This window comes from Sorex araneus, chromosome 6 (genome assembly GCF_027595985.1).
Source record: "Sorex araneus isolate mSorAra2 chromosome 6, mSorAra2.pri, whole genome shotgun sequence".
NCBI classification, from domain to species: domain Eukaryota; kingdom Metazoa; phylum Chordata; class Mammalia; order Eulipotyphla; family Soricidae; genus Sorex; species Sorex araneus.
In genome coordinates this window covers 49,275,021-49,301,349 of record NC_073307.1, presented here as the reverse complement: position 1 = coordinate 49,301,349, position 26,329 = coordinate 49,275,021, and the positions used below count along the sequence as shown (strand labels likewise).

The 26,329-nt window shown below is 58.2% G+C and overlaps 1 protein-coding gene across 2 annotated transcripts; it reads left to right on the top strand.

Annotated features, from left to right (window-relative positions):
* The first annotated feature begins 1,971 nt into the window (after nt 1-1,971).
* Nucleotides 1,972-26,173, top strand: RGMA (repulsive guidance molecule BMP co-receptor a). 2 transcript variants are annotated; one of them, XM_055141859.1, is made up of 5 exons: nt 2,048-2,194; nt 3,133-3,266; nt 12,995-13,110; nt 23,060-23,583; nt 24,444-26,173. In XM_055141859.1, exons 3-5 carry the CDS (start codon nt 13,029-13,031, stop codon nt 25,119-25,121), a joined length of 1,284 nt encoding a protein of 427 aa, XP_054997834.1. In that variant the 5' UTR covers nt 2,048-2,194; nt 3,133-3,266; nt 12,995-13,028; the 3' UTR covers nt 25,122-26,173. The 2 variants fall into 2 exon arrangements, with proteins under 2 accessions (XP_054997833.1, XP_054997834.1); XM_055141858.1 differs by lacking the exon at nt 3,133-3,266 and having other exon boundaries at nt 1,972-2,194.
* The last annotated feature ends 156 nt before the right edge of the window (nt 26,174-26,329 follow it).

Genomic DNA, 26,329 nt, shown 5'->3' with positions numbered 1-26,329 from the left:
GGAGATAGCTCGGGGTTTAGTGGGGTATAGGCTTTGCGTGCATAAAGATCTGAGTTCCCTCCCTGGTACCTTTTGGCTTCCCCAAACATCTCCAAATATGGCCGTGAGCCCACCCCACCCCCCAAAGCAGCAACACATTATAAGTCATTAGCATTGATCTGTTCTACCCTGTTCGTAAAACCTGGCCTCAAGGGGCCCCCTGTCTACAGCCCAGAACTATTGAGGAAGCCCCAAAGAGAGAATCTCAGATCTGGGGAATAAGCCCTTCAGAGATTCCTCACTCAGCCATGGGGGGGGTGTAGGGTGACCCCAGGTCTTCTCTGGAATGGGTTCTCCCGGGTTACCTTCTCTGCAGAGAGAGCCCCACCTTCTGGAAGGTTCCCTCTGACCAGGCTTAATTACAGTGTGAGGTCAGGATCAGGCAGGATTGTGGGATCCTAAGAGACTAAGAACATCCCTGAGGGAATGACCCATCTTGAGCAAGAGGAGAAAGGACAAGGAAAGAAATCGGGTTTTCCCAGATTTTCCCACACCACATCTAGTCCCACTTTCTATTTATAGGTGAGAAGCCAGAGACCCAGCTGAACACCGAAGCCTCTTGCTCAAGTTCAGAGCTGGTTCTAGAGACCTGCCATCCCCAGCACCCCTCCCTGCCCCACTGGGTTGTATTTATATCCCAGCCATAGATGATCTCTATTATCTCCCAAATGTGCTCAGACAAAAATGAGCATTTAAAATCCACTGCATACCTCCAACATAAAAATACTTAGAAAATATGGGCCTTTGAGGGGGGCCAGAGCATCAGTGCAACAGGTAGGGCACTAGCCTTGCATGCAGTGCAAGGCTAGTGCCCTACCTGTTGGCTGGATTCCCGACATCGCACCGCCAGGAGTGAGTCCTGTCTTCAGAGCCAGGAGTAAGCCCTGAGCGTCTCTGGGTGTGACCAAATAAGAAGTAAAAAGAAAGAAAGAAAAGAAAGAAAAAAAAGAAAAAGAACTCTGGGCTTTGAGTAAGCGGTTCAGAATCTGAGAGTTTGTTCAGCGGCCCGGTGACGGCCCAGCACGTACGGGCAAACTTCACTAACCGTGCAAAAGATAAAGCCAGGCTGGGCTCAGTGGCGGGTGCAGGCGCGCTGGCGCTGCAGGTTGGCACCGCGGGTTTGGGGGTGGAGGGGAGCATTAGACGAAGCGGTGGAGACGAAGTAGGGGAGCTTTGCTTTCTTTCCCGGGCCTCTGGACGCCTCTGGCCAGCGTTGCAGGCGCTGCCCTGCGAATGCACCAATGCACGCCCTGCAAGGACAGCGACTGCCAACATTCTCAGGGGAGCACGCGCGCCCACCTCTCCTTTTCCGTCCGCCGCCTGCATTCAATCGTCTGATTCGCACCTAAGACGACCGACCCGGGGTGGGGCACGCGGAAGACGCAACAATTAATTGTTTTAAAGACGATTAAACGAACATCACATCCCATTAGAACAAAGACGCGTCTCGGAGCGCAGCTGCGGGGGTCTGCGTGGGAACCATCGACCCGAACCCCCACCCCCAGAAACCTCCGAGGAACCCCCACCCCTTGTCCATGCTGGAACCGAATGCCCAGCATGCACCCCTAACAGACAAAGTTAGAGGTGCTTAGGGGAGGCGGTTGGCGGGGGAGGGGTGCGGGGGGGTATCCCCGCACTTGCCACCCGCAGGCCTCTAATCCTATGCATTTAGGAGAAAAAAGCTTCGCAGATCCCTCAGTGTCCCCCTCCTCGCCTACCCTCAATGTGATGCTGAGGCTGGAGGGTGCGGCCGCGGCGGGGCGGGGCCCCCGCGCCCCCCGCCCGCGTCTGGGGCACCCGGCCCGCCCCCTCCCCTCGGCGCGCGAACCAACCTCGGGTGCAGGCGGAGGCGGCGCAGGAGAGGCGGGCCCCGGCCCGCCCGCGCTCACTTGTCTCCCCACCAGCTGCGCCCCGGAACTGCCGTGGCGCTGGGCTCCGGGCCCCGCTCCCCCAGGCGCGCGCGGGCATGCAAACCCGGAGCCAGCGGCGCGCCCCGGGCCGCTGCTGAGCGGGCCGGGCGGGCGGGGAGCAGCGCCGGCCGAGGGCCCCAGAGCTTGCGGCTGGGTCCGGCGCGCGGCGCTCCTGTATCCCCTGTTCGCCGCCACCCCGCCAGCGCCACCCCCCGCGGGCAGCAGGGGCTCATGCAGCCGCCAAGGTAAGCGCCCGGCAGCCCGGGTGGCACAGGCCCGTGGCGCGCGCGCCCCTGGCCCGAGAAGGGGGGTGGGGGGCAGCGCGCGCCTGGAGGGGGGGTTTCTTTCTTGCTGGGATTTGAAAACTTCGCTGCTTCCATCGCTTTAGGTCTTAGCTGGTGCAAAGTTTTTGCTGTTTGTTCATTCTCTCTGTCTCTCTCTGTCTCTCTCTCCCTCTCTCCCTCTCTTCTCCCCCGCCTCTCTCTCTCTCTCTCTCTCTCTCTCTCTCTCTCTCTCTCTCTCTCTCTCTCTCTCTCTCTCTCTCTCTCTCTCTCTCTCTCTCTCTCTCTCTCTCTCTCTCTCTCTCTCTCTCTCTCTCTCTCTCTCTCTCTCTCTCTCTCTCTCTCTCTCTCTCTCTCTCTCTCTCTCTCTCTCTCTCTCTCTCTCTCCCGAAAATCCTCCCCGGCATGGGCACCGGGGATCCCCCTCTCCTGCTGGATCACCTCCTCCGATCCCAGAGTTCAGGACGCAGCCGACCAGCAGGCTGCCCGCCCCCGAACCTCCCATCTAAGGGGACCGTCCCCGCTCATAAAAAAAAAAAAAAAAATCAGGCTCGGGGTCATGGGGACAGGTGCGCTCAGAGGTCGGGGGGGCTGGGGTGCTAGGATTCCGGGGCGACCCCCACCGCCATCCTAAGTGGGTACGTGGGACAGAGCAGAGGGAGACTCGGCCTCCCACTCGCGCCCCGGCTCCTCGGAGGAATCAACTGGGCGCGGGGCTGGAATGGGGGTGACGGGTGGGCGGGGTCGGACAGGTGCATTTATGGGGAGACACGGCGCGCGCGGGGTCGTGATTGCATCCCGTGCCGGGAAGGGCATGAGCTCCGCTCGGGGTTGGAATCCATCGCCCCAGACGCGGGTTTTGATGGGAGCCCGCGTGTCGCTATTATGTGCTGCGGTTTCAGGTCCTTATTGATCTCCGAAAGCGCGTGTCTGGCGTCGCGGCGGCCCGGAGAGCATCGCGCCACCTAACGGACACGGTGCGCCGCGCGCTCCCGGCGGCCGCCAAGTTGGAAGCTCTCCAAAGTGGTCGCGGCGGGTAAGAGCAGTCGTGGGGTGTCCGCAGCCCGGGGGAGGAGCCCCCGACGCCCCGGCTCTGCACACCCAGCTCCGGGGTCGCTAGGGCAGGTGGTACTGAGAAGCCAGCATTCCCCTCCCATCCTCCTTCTCCAGCCACTCCAAAAGGAACTTAAAACTGTTCGCCGAGCGGCCGGCGAGCCCTTTTCCTGCGCATATAGCGCGGAAGTCTGCGAAGTCCGTGCACTGGCCGGGGCACCCAGTGGGTTTTTCCAGGCGAATCTGGAAAGCGCCGGGCCGTGTGCCGGAGGGCAGCTGGAGGAGAAAGGAACCAACCGACTGTGCCAGGGACCCTCTCTTGTTTCCAAAGTGAATTTTTTGCATTTCCAAAGAAGCGATTTTTTCCGCCCCCCCCCCATACTCTGACAAGCCAGCCTCCCTTTATATAAAGGTCATGACCTCCCATCAACAATGAGAGAAGGGGGGCTGTTGGAGAGCTAACAAAGGCTGGGGTGGGATTCGCTCTCATTCCTGCTTTGTGCTGCCCCCTCCCAGGCCAGGCTGATTTTGCAGGGAGCTGACATCTTTAGGGGAGCACTGGGTACTGTAGATGTGTTCCACCCACCTTGGGATCCTAGGCACTGAGGGGGGCGTCTCCTCCTCCCCTGTCCAGGTGCTATTGCTCCCAGGTAGGCATAGACAGAGGAGAAAGCATGGCTGGTCCCTGCCGCTGTTTCTGATAGTATCTCCATCTCCCTCTCCATGGCCATTAGACACTTGAGACTTAGAGGACCTGGCAGTAAACTGAGGCTCTTCTCTGCCTTCTGCTAAGAGGTCTGGCTGCCTTCTCTTCTTGACAGCTGCTCCCTGGGCATCCCCGCCACCTACACACAGACCCACACAGACACACACTCACACACACACACACACACACACACATACAGTGTGTGTGATAATGAAGGAGACATCCCTTATGTCCATGACCCCGGCTCTGTTCATCAGCCATCTGGTGGGGCCCAATGCAGGAACTCTAAGTTGAAGAGATGCCACATCCAGCCACCAGGACCCCTGTGTTCCTTCCGCAAGGACAGGGAGTTCTTCAAACCCTCCCAGGCTCCCTGGAACCATACGGGAAAGTAAGATCCTGGTTCCCTTTTTCTTCTCTACTCTTCAGAGAGGTGACAGGGAAGGAACTCACCAGGGTGCTGTGGGTTGCCAATGCTGTTCTTGCCACAACGTGGCAGTGAGGGAATTAATCTTAAGTCTCAACTTTTGCTGAATTTGGGCCCCCAAACTGTGCCTTAATGGGCATAATTTCCTAGCTCTCCATTTATGGTAGTCCTGGGAAGAGACAGAGGGATGGAATGTCCAGTGGAATAGACTTCCTCAACCTCCTCTTGGGAAAAAAAGGAGCTTTCTGGGGCCCGAGAGATAGGATAGCAGGGAGGGTGCTTGCCTTGCACATGGTCAAGCTGAGTTCAATCCCAGCATCCCATATGGTCCCCAAAGCAATACCAGGAGTGATTCCTGAGCGCAGAGCCCTGAGCATTGCTGGGTGTGTGTCCCTCCCCCCAAAAAAGGAAAAGCTTTCTTCCTGAAAAATCCTTGCTCTTGAACTTGACCTCTGATGTCCCAAAAGCCACTTGAGACAGTTTTTATGTGCTATGTCCCGTTCATGTTCTTTTATGTTCTTGTACCTCGGTAGGGTATCTCAGTCTTTCAAGCAATATTTCTTATTCATTCATTTCACAGCCTGCCTTGGAAAAGGGTGTGCTTCCCCCATTGTCTGGTTAGCCAGCCCCATTCAAGCGACAAGCTGATCTCTTTCTTCTCTAAATCACACCCTAGCTGACTCCCCACCTCCTTACCCTGGCTGCAGGGCCGGAAAGATAGCACTGTGGGTAAGGCACTTGCCTTGAGTGTGGTCAACCTGGGTTCAATCTCCTGCACTCCCTAGGGTCCCCTGAGTTCTGCCAGGAGTGATCTCTGAGCACAGTCTGGAGTAAGTGCTGAGCAGAAGCAGGAGTAAGCCCTGGGCTTACTCCTGGGTCAGGAGTAATCCTTGAACACAGAGCCAGGAGTAATATCTGAGCACAAATCCATGAGTGATCCCTAAGCACAGAGCCAAGAGTGAGCCCTGAGCATAGAGTCAGGAATGAGTCCTGAGCATCACCCCAAACCAAAATAAATACATGCACAAATAAAAATTGAACTAGCTGTAAAGGAAGCAGGAACAGGGCAGAGGGGAAGGGTCAGGGATGCCTCACTGTGGCATGTTGGCAGGATGCAGCCAATGTCCATTCCTGTGGAGGACCCTGCATATCTTTCACAAGGACACAGGACACCCCACTTCTGGCCCGCGTGGCTTGTGAACACGACTCCAGTGTCTGTCACAGTGAGCGGACTGCAGAGAGCTTGGGGAATAGGCACCAGGTCCCTATCGGCCTCCAGAAAGCAGTAAAGTGTAGCGAGCCTTCATCAGGCAGAGTGTGATCTGAAAACCACTTCCCCCTTTCTTTCAATAGTTGATAGCAACCAGCTATGAGGGAGAAGTTTTAAGATTCATGATGCTGGATTTGCCTCATCTGGGGAAGGACCTGTTCCTGTCCTTTCTGTGGATACCCAGGAACTGGCCACTTCTCGCTCACACTTTGTAGCTTCTCCATCTTCCCTTCTTTGGGGACTCTGAGATCTCAAGATCTTCGAGTGTCTCCTCCTGGTCCCCTGGTAGGGGTGATTTGTTCCGTAGACAAACAATATTCCATCCTAAACCAAGTGTGCATTAAAGGTCTCCTCAGTGACATCAGTAAGGAAGATTAGGAGGGAATATGCCAACATGCAGAGATCCCACAAAAGAAGACCTTGGAAGAACATGCCAGCCCACCTTGAGGGCAGCGGCGGCTCTGCAGAGGGTTAGATTTCTGCACCTTTCCCAAGTGACCATAGATTCACGTGTCTGTGCTCTGCCAAACGCAGGCTGGGGTGGGGAACCTTCTCAGAATCTGAGCCTATCAATTGGCACGAGGCTTCAATGCCTGGGAGTGCATTGCTTGCAAGGGTGCCCTTTCACCTGTTCTGATATGGTGTCTTCAAGATCCTCGTCTGCCAGGTGTGTGGAACGAGCCCAGGGGCTGAGACCTTTGCCACCAGTGGGCATTAACAGCTCCTAAAAGCTAGTTGTCTCTTTCTGTCTGCTGGTGCTCAGAAGACCCACCCATGATTCCAAACCAACTGGAATTGGAGAGCCATGCAAAGGATGCTCAGAGGATCTTTAGAGCTTCAGGGGAGCATGCGATGCCCAGGATCAAACCTGGGTCAGGTGCATGCAAGGCAAGTGCCCTAACTGCTGTCCTACATCCTGACCCCAATCCCTTCCTTCACCAAGTGGCGGTGACCATCCATAGAGATGCCAGAGTAATGTGGAGTTTTCATGGGTGCTGTGCAGAACTTTAGTGTAACTGATGGTGCGCTGATCACCCAGCTTGGGGGTTGGAGGGCAGAGAGAGAATACAGGATGAGGACACTTGTCTCACTCACAGCTGATCCAGGTTTGATCCCTAACACAGCATAGGGGTCCCTGAGCACAGAGCCAGGAGTCAAACCTGAGCAGCACTGGGTGTGAGCCCCAGACAACAACAACAACAATAATAAACATGAAGAACCCAGAAGAGAGGCCAGGCAGACTTGGGGTCCTTGTGGAAATATGCAGGTTGGTCCTCAGATCTCTCACTATCAGAAGCTCCTGTGGAATCAGGAACTTGACTCGATCTCAATGATTCTCGGGGCCAAAGCAGGGAGGGCATTTGTCTTGCATGCAGCCAACCCGGGTTCAATCCCTGGCATCCCATATGGTCCCTTGAGCACCACCAGGAGCGATTCCTGAGAGAAGGAATGCCACTATTCTAAACACATCGGGATTTGGATAACTTGGTTATCTCATCCTGTTGCTAAATCTCTTCGGTATTTGTGCCTGGCACCAAATTGTTCATTAATCCAAAAGACTCCAGCCTGGTGGTGGTTGGAGAGGAGCACCAGCTCCCCATCGTTCGAACAGTCCTTGTTTGGTGGGCAAATGGTTCCAAGCTGGTTCGCTCCAAGAACTTACTGCAAGGGAGTGAGGTAAAGAGTGTGGATGATGGGGCTGGAGCGATAGCACAGCGGGTAGGGCGTTTGCCTTGCATGCAGTCAACCTGGGTTCGATTCTCAGAATCCCATATGATCCTCTGAGCACCACCAGGGGTAATTCCTGAGTGCAGAGCCAGGAGTAACCCCTGAGCATTTCAGGGTGTGACCCAAAAAGAAAAAAAAAAAAAGAATGTGGGTGACCTGATCATCACCGTGAGGCTGGGGCCTCTGCTTTGGCACTGTGGCCCCGAAAAAAAGAAATTTTAAGAATTGGGTTCTGACTTTTTTGGGGGGGGCAGTTGGTTTGAGGGGGGCCACACCCAGTGATGTTCAGGTCTTACTCCTGACTCTGTACTCAGAGATCTTCTTGTGGTGCTCGAAGGACCCTGTGGAATGCCGGGGACTGGAACCCGGCTCAGCCATATGCAAGGCAAGTACCCTCCCCACTATACTATCTCCCCAGCCCCATATCTGTGTTATTGGAATATCTGTATTATTGGTTTGAGGGTTGTTTTTATTTGTTAGTTTGTTAGCTTTTCATTTTGGGGGGCCACACCTACTAATGCTCAGGAGTTACTTCCTGGCTCTGGCAGGACCTGGGGGATCTAGGGGAATCAATGTGGGTTGCTGGGGATCGAACCCAGATCAGCCGCATGCAAGGCAAGCACCTTAGCCACTAGACTATCTCTCCGGCCCACTTCTATTGCTTACCACCCTGGGACTGTTCTTTCCCAAAGCCTTTGTGAAAGGGATCTCCCGGGGCCAGGCGCCTCCTTGCCAAGCATGCCCTGGGTCCTCACAGACATGCCAAGCTTCAGCTCTCTCTGTAGACTCCCCTAATGCTCCCTGGCTTCTCAACCACCCCTTGGTACCAGGCATTTCTCCTGCGGGGATCCTTCTGCCCAGAACATTTGCCCGAAGTCTCCCCAGCTCCCTGCAGAGCCCCCTCCTCATGCAGCCCTGCAGAGCCCTGGCACTGGGTTTGCTTCTGCCCTTGCCTACTGGGAAACACCCCCTCCACCCCCACCCCATTCCCCCCACACACATACCTGCTCTCACCTGCCCTGGGTTTGAGCCCTGTATGCACCTACCGCATGACAATGGGACCATAGGGTGCCCAGCGTTTGCACTGTCGAGATGTGCCACCACATTCTGCCTCTAGTGTCTCCATCTGCAAAGTGGGGCCAATCCAAGGATCAGAGCACCCAGCTGAGCTCAAGGGGTGCAGATGGGTGGGGACACCGGTAGCTCCCTGGTTGGCAGCACTGTTGCCTCTGAGGGCAGAGGCGTCCCGCCAGAGACCCCTCGTGCCTGCGGCAGCTTCTTCCTCCCACATCTGTTCCCACCAGCCATTTGGAAACAGGCCCTGTGTCACTGTCTCCTCCTCCAGCGGGACTGGGGTGGTGAAGTCTCAAATGTCTATTTCTGGACCCGGAGCTCCCAGCCTGCACCAGAAAATGCTGTTTGTGCCTCTCCACCCCAGCTCCATGATAAAGGTCGGGGGGTTTCTGCAACCAGAGCAAAAGACAAGTTTGAGGTCTTTATTTGGGAGCATGGGGCGGGGGTTGGGGGGCGCCACACTAGTCTTGCTCAGGGTTTCCTCCTGGCTCAGTGCTCAGGAATCACTCCTGGTGGTGCTGGGAGACCCCAGGGATTGAACCTGGATCGGCAAGACAAGAACCCTCCCTCCTATACTATCTCTCTGCACATCCCCCACAAGTTTGAGATCTCGACCCCCAAACCCAGGCTCCTTCCTGGGGGAGAAGATCTCAGTGTTCGTTTCTGATGGGAGTGGCTGGTTTGTAAGTCACTCGGTTTTGTGGAAGGGGGTTCAGTTGAGGGTGAAGTGCTGAGCTCTGAACCCCGTTTTTTCAGGGGGTGCATATTCAATGCCCAGGTGTTGCTCCTAGAGGTTCTTGGGGCACCATGAGGTGCAGGTATCATTGGATCTGGAGCCCCTATGTGGCAAGTGTGCACTCTGACCCTGAACCCCAGTGTTGTTTGAGGGCCAACACCTGGAGATGCTCAACAGTGACTCCCAACCCTGAGCTTTTATTTATTTATTTTTGGAATTTTTTTGTGTGGGGGGGTCACACCCAGCGATGCTCAGGTGTGCATCTGGCTCTGCACTCAGGAATCACTCCTGGTGGTGCTTGGGGGACCATATGGGTGCTGGGGATTGAACTCATGTTGGCCGTGTGCAAGGCAAATGCCCTACTGCTATACAATAGCTCCAGCCCTAATCCGGAGCTTTTAGGGATCAGAAGTGCTCAGAGGTCTGTGCATTTGTGGGTGTCAAACCTAGGGTCCCCACACACAAAGAGAACTTATCCTCCAGCTCATTACATGGTTTTGTTGTTTTGTTTGTTTGTTTGGGGGCCACACCCAGTGGTGCTCAGGGCTTAATCTTTTGTTTTTTTTTTCTTTTTGGGTCACACCTGGTGATGCACAGGGGCCATTCCCAGCTTTGCACTCAGTAATCACCCCTGATGGTGCTCAGGGGTCCTTATGGGATGCTGGGAATTGAACCCCGGGTCGGCCGCATGCAAGGCAAAGGCTCTACCCACTGTGCTATCACTCCAGCCCCTTGGGGCTTACTCTTGACTGGCTCTGAGCTCAGGGATCCATGCCTGGCAGGATGGGGGTGTACTGGGGTCAAACTCAGCTCATCTGCATGCACCTCCCCACAGTACTGCCTCCAGCTCCATGGAATTGGGTGTGGGGTAGGGGGTGGGGGTGTTTGGGTTTAGTTTTTGGTTTGGGGGCCACACCTGGTAATGCCCATGGATTACTCGTGGCTCTGCACTCAGGAAGTACTCCTGGCAGTGTTCAGGGGACCATACAGGATGCAAGGATTGAACCCGGGCCGCCGCGTACAAGGCAAGCATTCTCCCCACTATCCTATCTCTCCGGTCCCCTGGAGCCCCGCGTTTTTAACTATATAGCCTTGTTGAGAGCATAGAGAGCGTCCATACACTAGTCAGTTTGGCCAGTGTCAGCTGATGGCCCCGGGGCCAGCAGACTCCCACTGTGTCTTCCTGAGGCTGGTTTCTCCGCGAGCCTGGGGACACTGCCCATGTCCTCCTGCATCTCCCAGGAGGGACGAGCCCTTTGCTTCTCTTCCCTGGCTGACTTGCTTATTTCTGAAACTTTGTGTCCCTCCCCGGCTGGAGGCCAATCCGCTAGCAGGGACACTGGGCAGCTCCCTGGCCCACTGCCCGCCCAGATAGTATTTGTCACAGTCCCAGGGTGATATACTCCCTAACCCTCAACAGATGCAGAAGCTCAGGCACAGAGGCAAACAGTCCTGTGACCCAAACTGACTCTTGGATGTGAGCAGCAGAGACACACCCTCTCTGGGTCCCTGAGCTGCCCATTGGGGTCCAGGTTGAGGGGTGCTTGCAGACCCTTCCTTTTGCTCTTGGGAGGCTTTAGGAGGTGCTTGGGCCTGACTCCGGACTGGGCAAGAATTCTGAAGAATTGCCAGGATGGAGGGCCAAAGAGATAGTGCAGTGGCTAGAGTACCTGCACACAGCAGACCCAGCATCAATCCCTGGCACCCCATAGGGCCCTAGGGTCCCCTAAGCCAAGCCAGGAGTGAATCCTGAGAACCAAGAGAAAGCCCTGAACATGGCTGGGTATGGCCCCCAAACTAAAAACAAAAATCTCCGTGACCCCAGGACAGACCAGTCTGGCCTTGGGTGTTAGGCCATTTGGATGCCCCCCCTTTTAAACTTTTTATTTTGGTTTTTGTTGGGGGTCACACCCAGTGGTGTTCACAGGATCCTACCTATACAGTGAGTGTGGGGTGAGGGTGAGGGAACCATGCAGTATTTGGGCCCAAACTCGGGGCTCCCACATGCAAAGCATATGCTCCGTTTCCAGCCATCTTCCAGGGCCCAGAGACGCCAGTTTCAGGAAAGGAAAGTGTTCCCTGGTAGAAAGATGCACCGTTTTACACAGGGGTGCTGACGTCCAGCTGAATTTGCAAGTATTGGTCTGTTGGACCAAGACTTAACTATTTGAGGGAAATATGGTGGGTGGCACAGCAGGTAGGGTCTTTGCCTTGCACACGGCCGACCCGGGTTCAATTCCTCCGCCCCTCTCGGAGAGCCCAGCAAGCTACCGAGAGTATCCCGCCCGCACGGCAGAGCCTGGTAAGCTCCCCGTGGCGTATTCGATATGCCAAAAACAGTAACAAGTTTCTCAATGGAGATGTTACTGGTGCCCGCTGGAGCAAATCGATGAGCAACGGGGACTACAGTGATACAGTGATGGTGGGTATCCGCCACCTGTGAAGGCCTGCTGCCTACGGAGCTCCACCTCTCTTGTAGTATCCCCTCAAGGTTTGTCCTGGCCAGCTCTTGCCAGGAGGAACAGGCCCGGCCAGCATGGATCCTAGAACCAGGCTGAAAACTGCAGTGGTGCCTTGGTGCCGGTTTACATGACTTCACAGCAGCTAGGGCTGGAGGCCCCCTCCCCACCACCTCAAGCAGGCTCCTGGGGGACGGGGGACACGCCCCTCCTGGTGGGGGTAGGGGGAGGTGCTGAATTCTGAGCAGCAGCCTGTGTGGGCCCCAGTGAAGACTGGGCGTGCTAGGAAACAGCCCGGTTGGAGACAAACTCTGTTTTCCAGAGCTGGAGGAGCAGGCTTGGAGAGGGGGCCGGCTGGGTTTGACTCCAAACACTAGTTGTTGTCGATTCTGAGTTTCAGTCCCCAGACCGGGAAAGATGGGGTGGGGGTGGATGGGGGGCTACGGGGGAGGGGACCGTTACCAGTCTCACATATTCCAGGAAAGAGCAAGCAAGCAAGGCCCAGGGAAACGCTGGAGGACCCGGCGGGAAGAGCCGTTCCCCGCCCCCCCCCAAAGGAATCCACGGGCGGAGGGTGGGGGGGCGACGGAGGGCCCCCCATCCTGGACCAGCCTGGCAGGCCCCCGTGTACCCCCACCCGGCGCAGCGCCGGAGAGGTCCCCAACCTCAGGGGGTGGAGAAGGGGGTGGCCCTCCCTCCTCTTTCGTCCTCTCCGAAGTCCGCCCAAGTGAGGTACTTGGGGGGCTGCGGGAAGCCCCCGCCCCTCCCCCTGCCAGATGCGCTGGTGGCGGCGCACCCCCCCCCCCCCAGAGGCCACTCGGAGGAGGATTTTGCAGCCTCGCGCGCCCGGGCGAGAAAATTGCGCCGTGGGGTGTGGGTGGCGGCGGCGGGGCCGCGTCTGGTTGGAAAGGGGAGCAGGGGGTGGGGGGTGGGTCCAGGCTCCGTTTTCCACTTGGGTTCCGATATCTGTGGGGCGGGGGGTGGGTGGCGCTGCAGCCCCCGACGCTCTCGGCGGGCGGGGATCGAGGGGGGCCCCCTCGAGGGCGCGCCCTGGGGTTCCCGGGGTCCCCCTCCGACGCCGCCTCCCAGCTCCCCGCCCAGTTCCTCCAGCCCCCCCACCGCGGGCCCCGCTGAAACCCGAGCGCCGGGGGCGGGGCGCGCCGGCATTGGAGGGAGCCGGGGTGCGCGCGGGGAGGGCCGCGCGGGGCGCCCGGGCCGCCGTGGACCGAGCCTGGCGGCTCCGCCGAGCGAGGCTGCGCCGGGCCGGCCGCGGCGTTGATGAGCCGCCGCTTCTCTCCCGCCGTCTTGCAGGGCGAGGCTGCTGGGAACTGGCCGCGCTGGATGGATGGGCATGGGGAGAGGGGTCGCGCGTGCAGCCCTGGGAATCGCTCCGCTCCTCGCCTTCCTCGTCTGCAGCTTCCCGCCAGGTAAGCCTCGGCCCGGGGCGCCCCGACCCCGCACCCCTCCCACGGGCCTTTGTCTGCGCTGCCGAGGCGCTGGATTCCCGTGGCGACCCGGGGGGCGACAAGGGGAAGGGATTGGGGGGGGGGGGGGTCCCGTACTGGGACGTCCCGGGGCTCTGTGTGCGGCAGCCCCTCCAGTTTGCAAACCTGCCGGGTGCCCGGGGGTGGAGCCCCGGAGGTCCCAGTCAAGCCCCCCGAGCGCCCTCCTCCTCCCCTTTCCTCCTCTCCCTCCCCCTCCTCCTCCCCCTCCCCCTCCTCCTCCTCCTCCTCCTCCTCCTCCTCCGGGACCCGGGTTCACAATCCCAACCCCCACGGCGCTGGCCCTCGCGGGGGCCCGGGAGCCCCGATTTCTGCTGGCCCGCATTCCGCGTCGCCCCCTGTTTGTTTTTCTGGTGTCAGAGAGGGAGAGAATGTGAGAATTAAGGCTGAAAAAGTCCATCTGTTTCCAATGAATCCCCCGTATTCTTCACAATGTTTTTTGGCAGATCGCAGCTTTCAAATTCCTCGGAGCCGGACCTCTTGTTTTCGTTGGGGGAAGGGAGCAAGGCTCACAGAGCCGCATTTGTTCCAGCCTAAACGCTCCAGTTTCTGCGCTTTTTTTTTTCTCCCCCTTCGGTGGGGAGGGGAAGGGGGGGAGCAAAGCACGAAACTTAAATCCCAGACTCTCTCTCTTTCTAAAGTTTCCTACAACTTCATTTCAGTTTTTTTTTTTTTTTGGTGCCATATGCGCCTTGCCGCTTGGTTAAGGCCCATTAAACCCTTTATATCCCCCCCCACCCTGTTATTTTTCTTGCAAAAAAAAAAATACAAATAAACCCAAAATCTCCGACCAAGGTGGGGGAGGTTGTGGGTGTGGGGGGGTGTGTTCTGTCTTCAGGCGGGACCTAGGGGCTTTTCATTGTATGCTAGCAAGCACTTGGAGGTTGCCTCTTGGCAAAACTTGGCGGGGGAGCCAAGGCTCCCCTTCTGCAACCCGGTTTTGCAAGAAAGGGCTTGAGTTGGAGCGGGATGGGGCTGTTTTGTTTTGCTTCTCCGCCAACTGGGTTTTAAGAACTGGCAGACGCAGGCCGTGGGCCCTGCCTGGCTGCAGACCCGCGCTCCGGGCTGGTGAAACCTTCAGACAGTGATCAGAAACGGGGATCCGTTTACTAGGTCTCCCAGCCCTCTTGTGGGGCCCTAGAGCTGTGTACCTCTGGGGCGAGCGAGCGAGGGAAGAGCTGGAGAAGGAAGAGGGGTGAGACAGCTGGGGGGTTACAGGCACCAGTATTTTATTCAACTTGGTTTCATATTTTTGTTTGGGAGCTACTCCCAGCTTTGGGCGGAGGTCAGGCAGTATCCTACCAGGGATACTGGAGACCGTGCAGTTCCAGAGATCTCTTTGGGGGCGTGGGGGTGCTCCCACATGTGTGTGCTCCAGACCTTTGAACTATCTCCCAGGCCTGCCCCCCCTCCACACACACACAAATACACACACACCCTCCTTTTCTTTCTTTCTTTTTTTTTTTCAATTTTATTTATGTATTTAGTTTGGGACCCACACTAGACGATGCTCAGGGCTTTCTCCTTGCTCTGCACTCAGGAATTAGTCCTGGTGGTACTCGGGGAACCCGAAGCCGATCGAACCTGGGTTGACTGTGTGCAAGGCAAGGGCCCTCCCCGCTGTCCTATCACTCCAGCCCACACACCCTCCTTTTAAAAGGCAGTGTTCACACTTACTGAAGGGTCTGGCTGGGAATAAATAAATAAAAGAGGAAGCTTCCATTCTCTCCAAAGAACTTAAAAATAAAATGCAATAGACATGGACTCTCACTTTTCTCTCTCTCTCCCAAGCAATGCCTGAGAGCTAGTTGCTGGTTCTAGTGCATCTGGGTTCAGCCCAGGGGCCCAGATAAAGATCCAGCCCAATGGAAGCTTTATCAGATAGGCTGATAAATGGCTTTTGTCCCTTGGCTGCCATGGGGTGGGGGTTGGGGGGGGATATGAGCTCAGCTCCCAACTGAAATTGAGAAGGGGGGCTTAGCTCCCCCCCTTGCCAGCAGCCCCTCCTGGCTGCAAGGGGGGAGATTTGGAGGAGGGGAAGGCGGGGTTGACGGCCTCCCTGGCAGGAGGGAGCTGGATAGAACAGCTGTCTGGCCACTTCGCCATTCATTTCTGGTTCTTCAAATACTTTGCCGAGCCCAGCCTGGCCCAGGGAGAGCGTTAGCAGAGCGTGCCGCCCGAATTCCATCGCTGAGTTTCTGTTTGTGAGAATCCTGTTTCTTTTTTGGCTTTCAGACGTGTAAGGGAACCTGGCAGATAGGGCAGAGAGCTCTCTGGGCACTGCTATGCATCCGGGCTCAAGTTTCTTCTCGGTCCAGGCTTAGAGCACTCCGTTTGGTCTAAAGTGCCCACCTTACTGAAATCTGAGCCCCTTAGCTCCCCCAGAACAACGCACCCTTGGTTGGGGGGCTCAAAAGTTGTGTGCTCTAGAAACTTGGGGCAAAAAAAATACCTGTGTTCAGGCAGAGTTTGAAGGGGGTGCTTTCCCTCCCCCCACAAAAAGGCATGCCTGCCCTATTGCCTGAGAGGATGGGGGCTTCCAAGCAGTGCTCAGTGGGCCCCGGGGTCAGCATTCTGGGCTGGATGTTCCGTGCACAGGCCCAGTTTTGTCTTGCTGGCTGGGTGGTGGGTGACGGGCCTTGGTCGCAGGTGGTCTTAGGAATCAAACTCAGGGCCTCTCTTCTCACTTGCCCGACCCTTGAGCTATCTTTCCTTCCCCATCTCCCCCCCCCCTTTTTTTTTTTTTGCATTTTGGATCACACCCAGGGAGGCATGGGGTTACTCCTGGCTCTGCACTCAGGAATTACTCCTGGCGGTGCTCGGGGGACCATATGGGATGCTGGGAATCAATCCCGGGTCGACCACGTGCAAGGCAAACACCCTACCCGCTGTGCTATCACTCCAGTCCCCAGCCCCCCACTATTTAAAGCTGCCACTGTTCCCCTTGTATGAGAAAGTGGTCCAGAATTGGACTCTGGGTGGGTGGGTGGGTGGGCAGTGGGAGGTGACCTTCACCTTGGGCAGATACAGGCTAATTTTCTTTATCAAGCAGTTTGAGATTGCAGTGACCAAGGCAACAAAAAGAAATTCACCAACTGATCTACAGCTGATTCAGAAATCAGAGTCCTGGGCCTGGGGAGATGGGACAGCGGGGAAGGCCACCTTGTATGTGACTGATTCAGGTTCAATCCCCGGGAACTCCAGATGGTCCCCCTGAATACCACCAGGAGTGGAGTGATTCCTGAGCCTGAGCATCGCCAGGTTTGCCCCCCCCCCAAAAAAATGAAATCAATAAATAGAGGTAGTACAGTTTTGCTCCTGCTTCTGACAGGGAGGCACTGGGGCTATTGGCCTGTCACCCTCACTGTCCTCCCCACCCTCTCCCCCCCAGCAGGACTCTCCCAGACTGGAGAATGAAAGGAAGCTCTGTGGCCAGAGTCAGGGCTGCAGAGATCACCCGCCCAAACCTGGTGGGCCACCCCAAGGGGACCATCAGGGGGACTCTTGGCTCTGGAGGAGTGAGGAGAAGGTCTGCAGGTGGATGGTGTATAAAGGGGCAGTTGGGATCAGAGTGGTAGCACAGCAGGGAGGGCATTTGCTTTGCTCAGGCTGACCCTGATTTTGTTTTTTGGTTTTTTTTTTTGCTTTTTGGGCCACACCCAGCGATGCACAGGGGTCATTCCTGGCTCTGCACTCAGGAATCACCCCTGGCGGTGCTCAGGGGACCATATGGTATGTTGGGAACCGAACCCGGGTCGGCCACATGCAAGGCAAACACCCTACCCGCTGTGCTATTGCTCCAGCCCCTGACCCTGATTTTTATCCGTGGCATCCGTTGGGTCCTCCAGTCCCTGCCAGGAGTGACCCCTGAGTATTACTGGGTATGGCCCCAAAATTAAAAAGGGGGAGGGGGGAGGTGGAGGGGGCTGGGAGGTTCCTGGCATGTCTGCTTAGCACATGCCTCACCTGGGTCCCACCTCTGCCACCACATGGTTCCTCTAGCATCACTGAGTACAGCCCTAGTGGCCCCCAAGCACTGCAGGGGTGACCCAGGGCCCAGCTACACAGCACACCTCGGGTCCTCACTGACCAAGATGCCCCCATGGACCCCCTGGGCCTCATAAAGACACACCCAAGAGAAGAGGGAGCTGGTTGCATTTATCGGAGCTCAGGGAGATGTGGGAAGAGGGGGTTCCAGGGCCTCCATGGCCATGGTGGGGGGCACGCAGCTGTCCCTGTAAACCTTCCTTGTTGATATGCAGGAGCCCCCAACTTGGCTGTGGTATTTCTGCTGGGGTGCAGTGGGTCCGTGCCAGGCTTACTGCTTGGCTACACCAACCTGCCCACGTGTGGGGCACAGCGCCTGGCGCGGCCAGCCCATCCCAAGCACAGCCACGGAGAGATGCCAAGGCCCGTGTCCTCACGTGCCCCCTGCAGGCTCCTGCTCCCTGGATTGGTCCCTGGTCTGTGAGCTGGGGACCCCCAATCTGGTGGCCTCATGCAGTGCCATTATTGGGAAGGGTCCTGCACAGTCTTGGGGGTGGGGGGGTCATCTTGCTGCAAGGAGGAGGAGACCCCGGGGCCTCGCCCCACCTGCTTCTCAGTTCTGCCACTGAATTGCTCCAGGATCCAGCTCAAAAACCTTGTGGGTGCCCTTGAGCACCCCGAAAGACCTCTGGTTTCCAGTACTCGATTCCCACCCTTCACCTGCAGCTGAGCTGTGTGTCGTCGTTCCCCCCCCCGCACCGTCGTCCCCCCTCTGCCCCCCACAGACCTGAACACTGGTCCCTGGAGCCTCCGGGGCCCTGGCTCCACCTCCTTCCTTCCTTCTTAGGTTTCAGAGTTCTGTCTCATTCTAAAGTACCAGTTCTCAGAGCCCTGAAAAATAGTACAGCGGGGAGGGTGTCGGCCTTGCACACAGCCAACTGGGGTCCAGTCCCCGGTGTCCCGTACGGGTCCCCAAACACCGCCAAGAGTCCAAGAAAGATCCTTGAGTGCAGAGCCAGGAGTAAATGCTGAGCAATGCTGGGTGTGACCCCAAAGTAAAACAAAGCCTCTTTTACAGGTGCCCCATTTTTCATCTCTTTGTGTCCCTCTATGCTGCGCACCCCAGACCCACCTGCACCACCCTGGGAGAGGCTGGGGGGGGGCCTCAGATCTTTCTCTGGCATTCCTTCTTTGGTTCAGGTGTTTTCTCAACACACAGAAAATGCAGAATTGTTCTACAGAGCCATAGCAAGCGGGGAGGGCGTTTGCCTTGCATGCCTTGTATGTGGCTGACCCAGGTTTGATACCCGGCATCCAATATGGTCCCCTGAGCACTGCCAGGAGTAATTCCTGAGTGCAGAGCCAAGAGTGACCCAAAAGGGGAAGAAAAAAAAAAGTAAACTTGCGGCTTTTCCTCCCTCTCTCCCCCACCATATCCCCATATTTTTCTCAAATATTTTTCCGATTATGAAGAGAAGACTCATTTGTGCTGCCTTTTCTACGGTCTATTCCCAGCAGAGCGCAGCCGCTGTCTCTGAAACTTGGGCCCGGGCTGCTCTCGGGTCTTGCTATACCCAGGACCGTTTTTTTTTGGGGGGGTAGGGTTTGGGGGCGGTGGGGGCTGACAAGTCATAACAGTGGCTTTCAGGGGCCCCTGTGCTCAGCCTGCCGAGCTCTCTCCCTTCTACCCACCCCAGAATCCTTTCTGAACCCAAAGACCCAAAGGTTTTTGTCTCCATGGAGGCCAGTCTGTCCCCCTTGGCTGCTGGCTCCGCAGTCCAGATGGGCAGGTCTGCTGGGGACACAGCCCTGGGCCTGAATTTCCTACCTGGGATCATGCCCTGTTTTGCTGGCGGGCAGCATGCACCGGAGAGCCTGTCTCAGCACTCTCTGCGCCTGGGTCTGACAGCCAGTTCCCTGCGTGCTCTGTGGCGTATATGCTTACTTGTAGTATAGGTGGTTACCTGCATCTCTGTGCCAGGCTCTGCAGTGTAGACAGTTACCTGCATCTCTCTGCTGGGGCTCTGCAGTGTAGACACCTGTGTGCTCTGTGCAGTGAGTTACCTATGCGCTCTGAGTTTCCAGAACCCCATTTCTGGGCTCCTGGTGCCCAGAAATGCCCCAGGGCCAGTGCTTATGTACATGCTCAGCTGGTCCCCAGGAGGTATGGGGAACAGGCTGCAGAGCTGGGGGACTTGGTGGGGCACAGCCATTGAGGAGCTGAAATTATCAAGCAGGAGGGTGAACCTGCCTGGGGTTCCCCAAGGAGCCTCCCTATGACCCCTCCCCAGAACCTGTCAGGAGGAGATACTACCCCGGCCCCTTTATTCACTCAGGTCTCCGGCCGCTGACTGACAGGCCCATTTGCCCTGGGAACACCGCAACCTCACAAATCCCTGCTTTGCTGTGGACTTGGCAAACCCTCCTCCACCACCCCCCACCCCCGCCACCGGTCTACAGGCAGGGGTGTGCCCAGTGGAGAATGTGCCCCTCCCCTGCCTGTTTCAGGGCCCTGGCACCCTGGCACTGCGCAGAGCTGATGGCAGGGCTGAGACTTCACCGTCGGGTGGTTGGGAGTCTCCAGAGAAGCGAAATTCCCTGTGGGTAGTGGGGGCAGGCACTACTGGCCGGCTGGGATGGGGGGTCTTGCCTGGGGAGGAATCCTCTTTTGCCTTCTCGTATTAGGTCAGGAAGGGGCTAGCTGGGGGTGTCCCTCTGTTTCTGCTCTCAGCAGGAGCGCCCAGTCACCAGGCCAGGCCAGTTGAACTGGAGCCCCCACCCTCCCTCCTAGATTCAGTAGGAAGGAGACTCCATGGGGAAGACTGGGTGGGGGAGGTCTTGGGCTTCCTGGCTGGCTGGGTGGGAGCCGCACCCCACCAGGTCAAAAGGAGTGTCTGGGCTCTCTGCTGCCAGGGCCACTGTACTGTGAAGACTGGAGCTGGGGAGGCGGGGGCGGCATTTTCTATGCTGGAATTTTTATTTCTTTATTTTGGTTTTGGGGCCACACCCTGCAGTGCTCGGGGCTTACTCCTGGCTCCATGCTCCGAGGTCACTCAGGCGAGCTTATGCAGCGCCCAGGGTCAAACCCAGATGGGCTGCATGCCAGGCCTTGAGTTTTTAAAATTTTTTTTTTTTTCCTGGGAGTCAGATGTGGCAGTGTGCAGGCCCCACCTCTCCCGCCTCCTTGGCCGCACAGCTGTGGGCCCTGGGTGGTTTGCAGGGATGTGGGTGCCTGAGGAGATACAGCCCCTCATCTTTTTGTGTGTTTTTAGACCACAGCCAGTGGTGCTCAGGGGTTACTCCTGGCTCTGTGCTCAGGGATCACTCCTGCAGGGGGGACTCAGGGAACCCATAGGGTGCTGGGGATCGAACCCAGGTCGACCTCATGGAAGGCAAACACCCTCCCCGCTGTAGTGTCGCTCAAACCCCAGGGGGAATTTCTTTTTTCAGCTCTTTTGTCCCTCCCAGGGGTGACTTATGGTACTTCCTGAAATAGGTGGCGGGCCCTGCCGGGACTCCCTGACGGAAATCCAGGTACCATCCAAGGGATGCAGCTGCAACCCTAACTCTGACTGGCATGGGGGCCGGTGGGAAAGATGAAGACCATGCAGGTGTCCTTCTCCAGAGCGAACTTAATGTAGGGGTGCCTGGTGGCTGCAGGGGGAATCCCTGGGGAACTCCTGCACCCTGAAGACCCCAGGCTCTGAGGCATCTGCTCTGTTTCTGGTACTCCCTGGTGGTGCAGGAGAAACGGGCTTTGCAGCGCACATTTGCTTTCTACTGGTCACTGCCCACACCTGCTCACACCAGCTAAGCGCCCCCATATTCCATCTCATCTTACTCCCATCATCCCCCACTAAGCCCCGACCTGAATTCAAACTGGGTCCTGTTTTTGTTTTGTTTTGTTTTGTTTTTTAACCAGGAGTCAGTTAGGGATTGCTTTGCATCCCAGAAGCAAAAGGAGACTGATTTGACAGGGTGTTGGGTGACCCTAGAGTGACCACGGGGCTGCTGGGTAGTTAAGGGGTCTCCACTCCCCACCGAGCCCCCGTCCTCCAAACAGCCTCTGAAACCGGAGCTAATCCCTTCGCCTGCGGGTAATTTATGGGTCGCTTGGGCTTTTCTCCGAGAGGCCGAGGGCATTGTCTGGCTTCCCGGGTCGGGGCCGGGGCTGCGGCGCATTCCTCGCTGGGGGCCGGCCTCACGCCCCTGGCGCGGGGCCTGGCGGCTTCATTGGCCCCCTTTGTTATGCAAACACTGCGGCAATAATCAGCCTATTATCCCCCAGATTGGGCTTGATTAACAGTTCAAAAGAGAGCTGGAAAGGCGGCAAATGCCACGCTGGTGTATAAATATTTCCTCCAGCCTGGCCGGGCACTCAGGCCAGGGCACCCCACCTCTCTGGGTCACCCTATTTGCAAGGGGCCATCGCCAGAGTTATTTGTAGGCAAAGAATCCAGCCTTGTCAGCTATTGGCTTTGTTCCCCCAACCCCAGCCTTGGCCCACCTCCCCAGGACTGAAAGAAAGGGTCTGCACCCTGGTGACTGAGGGGTGCCCCCTAACTCCCCCAATATAGAGCTGGGGACCTGGTCTGAATGGGTGCCCAAAAGGCATCATATCTCGTGAAATGCTTTGAATGGGGCCACCAGAGGATGGGGAGTGCCTGATGGCAGCGTTGGGAGCATGAGCTTCTTTATTTGTGGGGTCCTATGAGAGTTCTGGGGCTTGGCAGAGGTTGGACGGCACCAGGGACCCGGATAAAGTGAGTCCAGAGATGGGGGGGGGGCAGTCAGGGTGATTGTGGAAGGTACCCCAACTTTGCACTGAAGTAGGGTATTGTAGGGGGTGTCCCGTGGGGGACTCCTGCCCGCTGCCCCAGAAGGGAAGTGCAGGGGTACAGTAGGCAGCAGGTGGGGGTAGGGGTTTGCCACTCCACCTCCTGCTCCAAACCGGTGCCACCTGGCTCAAAGGTCCCTCCTGGTCCTGCTGGCAACCAAATTTTGTTTTGTTTTCTTTTTTGATTTTGGAACCACTCCTGTCCTTGACCAGGACTTACTCCCAGCTCTGTGCTCAGGGGACCCTATGGGATGCCGGGGATCTAACTTGGCTCTGCTCTGTGCAAGCAAGCACCTTAACTGTTGCGTTATCTCCCCAGCCCCTACAATCTGCTTTTTACATTTTCGTATTCATTCATTCTGTGGCACCCAGAATCTCACTCAGGGCCTCACTCGTGCATGGAGTGTTCTAGCACTCCCACGGCCCCTGCTCTTTCACATTTGTCGTGGGGCAGGGGGGTTGGGGGGTGGCCACTCCCTGTAGTGCTGAGGTTGGGGAACATGCAGTGGCTGGGATGGACCCAGGGTTCCTGCGTGCAAAGCATATGCTCCCCCATCCAGCACTGTTTACTGCAGGGGTGAAACCTCTTGCCCAACCCTGCGTGTCCCACTCTGCCCAGGGCCTCGGGCATGCCTCTGCCAGCCCCTGTATCCAGCTGTGTGTGTGTGTGTGTGTGTGTGTGTGTGTGTGTGTGTGTGTGTGTGTGTAGTTTGGGGGCCACACCCGGCAATGCTCAGGGCTTCCTCCTGGCTCTGCACTCAAGGATCACCCCTGGTGGGCTCAGGGAACCCTAAGGGGTGCCAGGGATGGAACCTGGGTGGCTTCATGCAAGGCAAGCGCCCTCCCCACCTGGAACATCTCTCCATCTCCCCACCCCCCCCTCTGTCCATCTGCACAGTCCATGCGTTGCCCGTCTGCCCGCCCATCTCACGGGGCGGGGGTGGGGCTTGCCCATGGGATGGGGCATAGCTGGTGGCGCTGGAGCAGCCCCCACTGGGTCAGCAGGAGGCCTGGCCTTGCTGACAGCCACGACGGCCCTTCTCCCCGCAGCCACCTCCCCGTGCAAGATCCTCAAGTGCAACTCGGATTTCTGGAGCGCCACGGCGGGCGGCCACGCGGCAGCGGCCACAGGGGACGACACGCCCGAGTTCTGCGCGGCGCTGCGCACCTACGCACTGTGTACGCGGCGGACGGCGCGCACGTGCCGCGGGGACCTGGCCTACCACTCGGCCGTGCACGGCATCGACGACCTCATGGGCCAGCACAATTGCTCGCGGGATGGCCCGACGGCCCAGCCGCGCCCGCGCACGCCTCCGCCACCGCCGCCCGGGGACAGCCAGGAGCGCTCGGACAGTCCGGAGGTCTGTCACTACGAGAAGAGCTTCCACAGGAGCGCCGCGCCCAACTACACGCATTGTGGCTTCTTCGGGGACCCGCACCTGCGGACTTTCACCGACCTCTTCCAGACCTGCAAGGTGCAGGGCGCCTGGCCGCTCATCGACAATAACTACCTGAATGTGCAGGTCACCAACACACCCGTGCTGCCCGGCTCGGCGGCTACCGCCACCAGCAAGGTAAGGGGGCACCCACAATTGCCCACAACAATTTTGGGTTTGTTGGTTGTTTCATTTTTTTCTGCTTTTTGGGCCACATCCAACAATGCTCAGGGCTGACTCCTGGTTCTGTGCTCAGGGCTCACATCCTGGCTCTGAGGCAAGTGCCCTCCGCTCTCTGCTATCACTCACTCCCCAAACCATGACCCTAGTTCCAGCAGATGAGCAGCTGGTTTAAAGAAATGTTCTGGAGATGGAAGCTCCACAGCCACGAGGCATCAATGAGTGCGGGCGTATGGGGAGATGCTGCAGGCCCTCCACCCCCACCCCTACTCCGCCAGTGCAGTGGGTCAGGAGCTCTGTCAATTGACCCGGACTGGGAAATCCAAGCGTGTTCCCAGGGCGGGGCCAGCAAGTTCCGTGCGGGGGCTGCAGAGGCTGCTGGGAGTCGTTATCTCTGAGCCCGGGAGATGTCCTGTGTGCCCCCCCCAGTACTGTCAGAACTGATGCCCCGACCCCCACCCCATCCCTGACAAATCAAAAAAAAAAAAAGCAAAGCCAGTTGTCATCCAGAAAATGTCAAGACAGGACAGGAGCGACAGCACAGTGGGGAGGGAGCTTGCCTAGCCACGGTGAACCCCAGTTCTATATCTGGGACCCCGCAGGGTTCCCCCAGCCCCACCAGGAGTGATCCCTGAGCGCAGAGCCAGGAGTAAGCCCTGAGCACCGCAGGGTGTGGCCCCCAAACCAACATTTGTATAGAGGCATAGAGCAGATGGGGATGGGTGGGCCTGGGAGCCCACAGCCTCCTCCCTCGCCCCTGTCCCTGGCGCCCCAGTGCCCACCGCCCCCTCACGCCCCTCTCGACCCTTCCCCTGCAGCTCACCATCATCTTCAAGAATTTCCAGGAGTGTGTGGACCAGAAGGTGTACCAGGCCGAGACGGACGAGCTGCCAGCCGCCTTCGCCGACGGCTCCAAGAACGGCGGGGACCGGCAGGGCGCGGGCAGCCTGAAGATCACCGAGAAGGTGTCGGGCCGGCACGTGGAGATTCAGGCCCGGTACATCGGCACCACCATCGTCATCCGCCAGGTGGGGCGCTACCTGACCTTCGCCGTGCGCATGCCCGAGGACGTGGTCCACGCCGTGGAGGACCGGGAGGGCCCGGGCCTCTACCTGTGCCTGCGGGGCTGCCCCCGCAACCAGCAGATCGACTTCCAGGCCGTGCGGGCCGCCCCCAGCCCCGCGCCCGCCCTCCCCGGCGCCACCTTCCCCTACGAGACGGCCGTGGCCAAGTGCAAGGAGAAGCTCCCCGTGGAGGACTTGTACTACCAGGCCTGCGTCTTCGACCTGCTCACCACGGGAGACGTGAACTTCACCCTAGCCGCCTACTACGCGCTGGAGGACGTAAAGGCGCTGCACGCCGACAAGGAGCGGCTGCATCTCTATGGGCGGACTCGGGAGCCCCCCGGCCGGGCCGCGGCTCCCGGCCCACCCCCAGCCCCACGGGCCCTCATCAGAGGCTTCCTGCTCCTTTTTCTGCTTCTGGAGGCTGTGTAACCCCCGCCCCCACCCTGCCCCTACCCCAGATGCCAGCTGTAGGGGACGCCCTCTGGGCTGCAGGAACTGGGCACGGGGTGACCAGAGCTGTGACGATCTGGAGGAATAGGACCCTGTAATGTGGGGGCCACTCCAGCCCCCCCACCTTGCCCTGCCAGAGGCCCTGCCCGCCTCCCCAGCCCTCCTGCTCCTCCTAGCAATGCACTGAACCATCCTACCCCACTGCTGCCCACCCCGGGGCCGCGCACGCGCACACACACTCACACACTAAAACCCCACTGGGACCCCCGAGGCAGGGCTGCCCTTACCCACCCCAGCCTTCCACAGGGCCTGCTGGATAGGGGGGACTGCAGCAAGTTGGGGTGGGGGGACCCTTGGGTATAAAGGTGGAGCTCTTTCCTGGGGCCTTGAGCTGAGGGGAGCACGCTAGGGGCCCCCAGTGCTCTGGAGTGGGGTCCCCATGGCAGGCGAGGCCGGGCGGGGCCAGCTGGCCTGCTCCGTCCCCCCTCTCCGGCCCGGGCTCCCGCCCCGCTGCTGAGCGAGCGAGAGTCCTTGAAGCGGCCCCCACCTCCTGTCCACTGCAGGAACCCCCATCTCCACTCTGCTGCTGGTCCAGGGACCCCCGCCCCCCCTCACCCCCAGCCCAGCAGCACGCAGAGCTCCACACCCAGATGGGCCTGCACTGCCCGCCCCGCCCCAGCCTCTGCCGCTGTCCCTCTGCTGTCCCCCACACGGGACCTCTCATACACTGGCCAGGAGGTGGGAGCAAGGTTCCCGCCTCCTCCTCCACGAGGTCCTCCATGCTGCCCCAGGGGCGCGGCCCGGCTCCCCCAAAGCCCCCCTTCCGTGATCTCCCCCGACCCCCCCCCCCCCCGCCGTGTTGGAAGTTAACCGTGATGCACTTTATTTCATTGTTTGACCGCGTTCTGCTTGGAAGTGGGGACCCCCTCGCCACACCCCGTGTGAGTGTCCCCTGTGTACATACTGTAAATTATTTATTAACGGCTTACACGCAAGTAAAGTTCGGGGGGTTGTTTTGTTTTGATATTTTCTCCAGGGCTCCGCGGTGGAGTTTGTTTCCTAAAGAGGCTCAGCCTGGCTCGGCCTGGGGGTGCGGGGTGGCAGGTGGGGGTGGCAGTCACCCCTCCCCACCAAGAATGTGTGAGGGTACAACCTGTAAGTGTACATGCCTGTGTGTGCGTGTATTG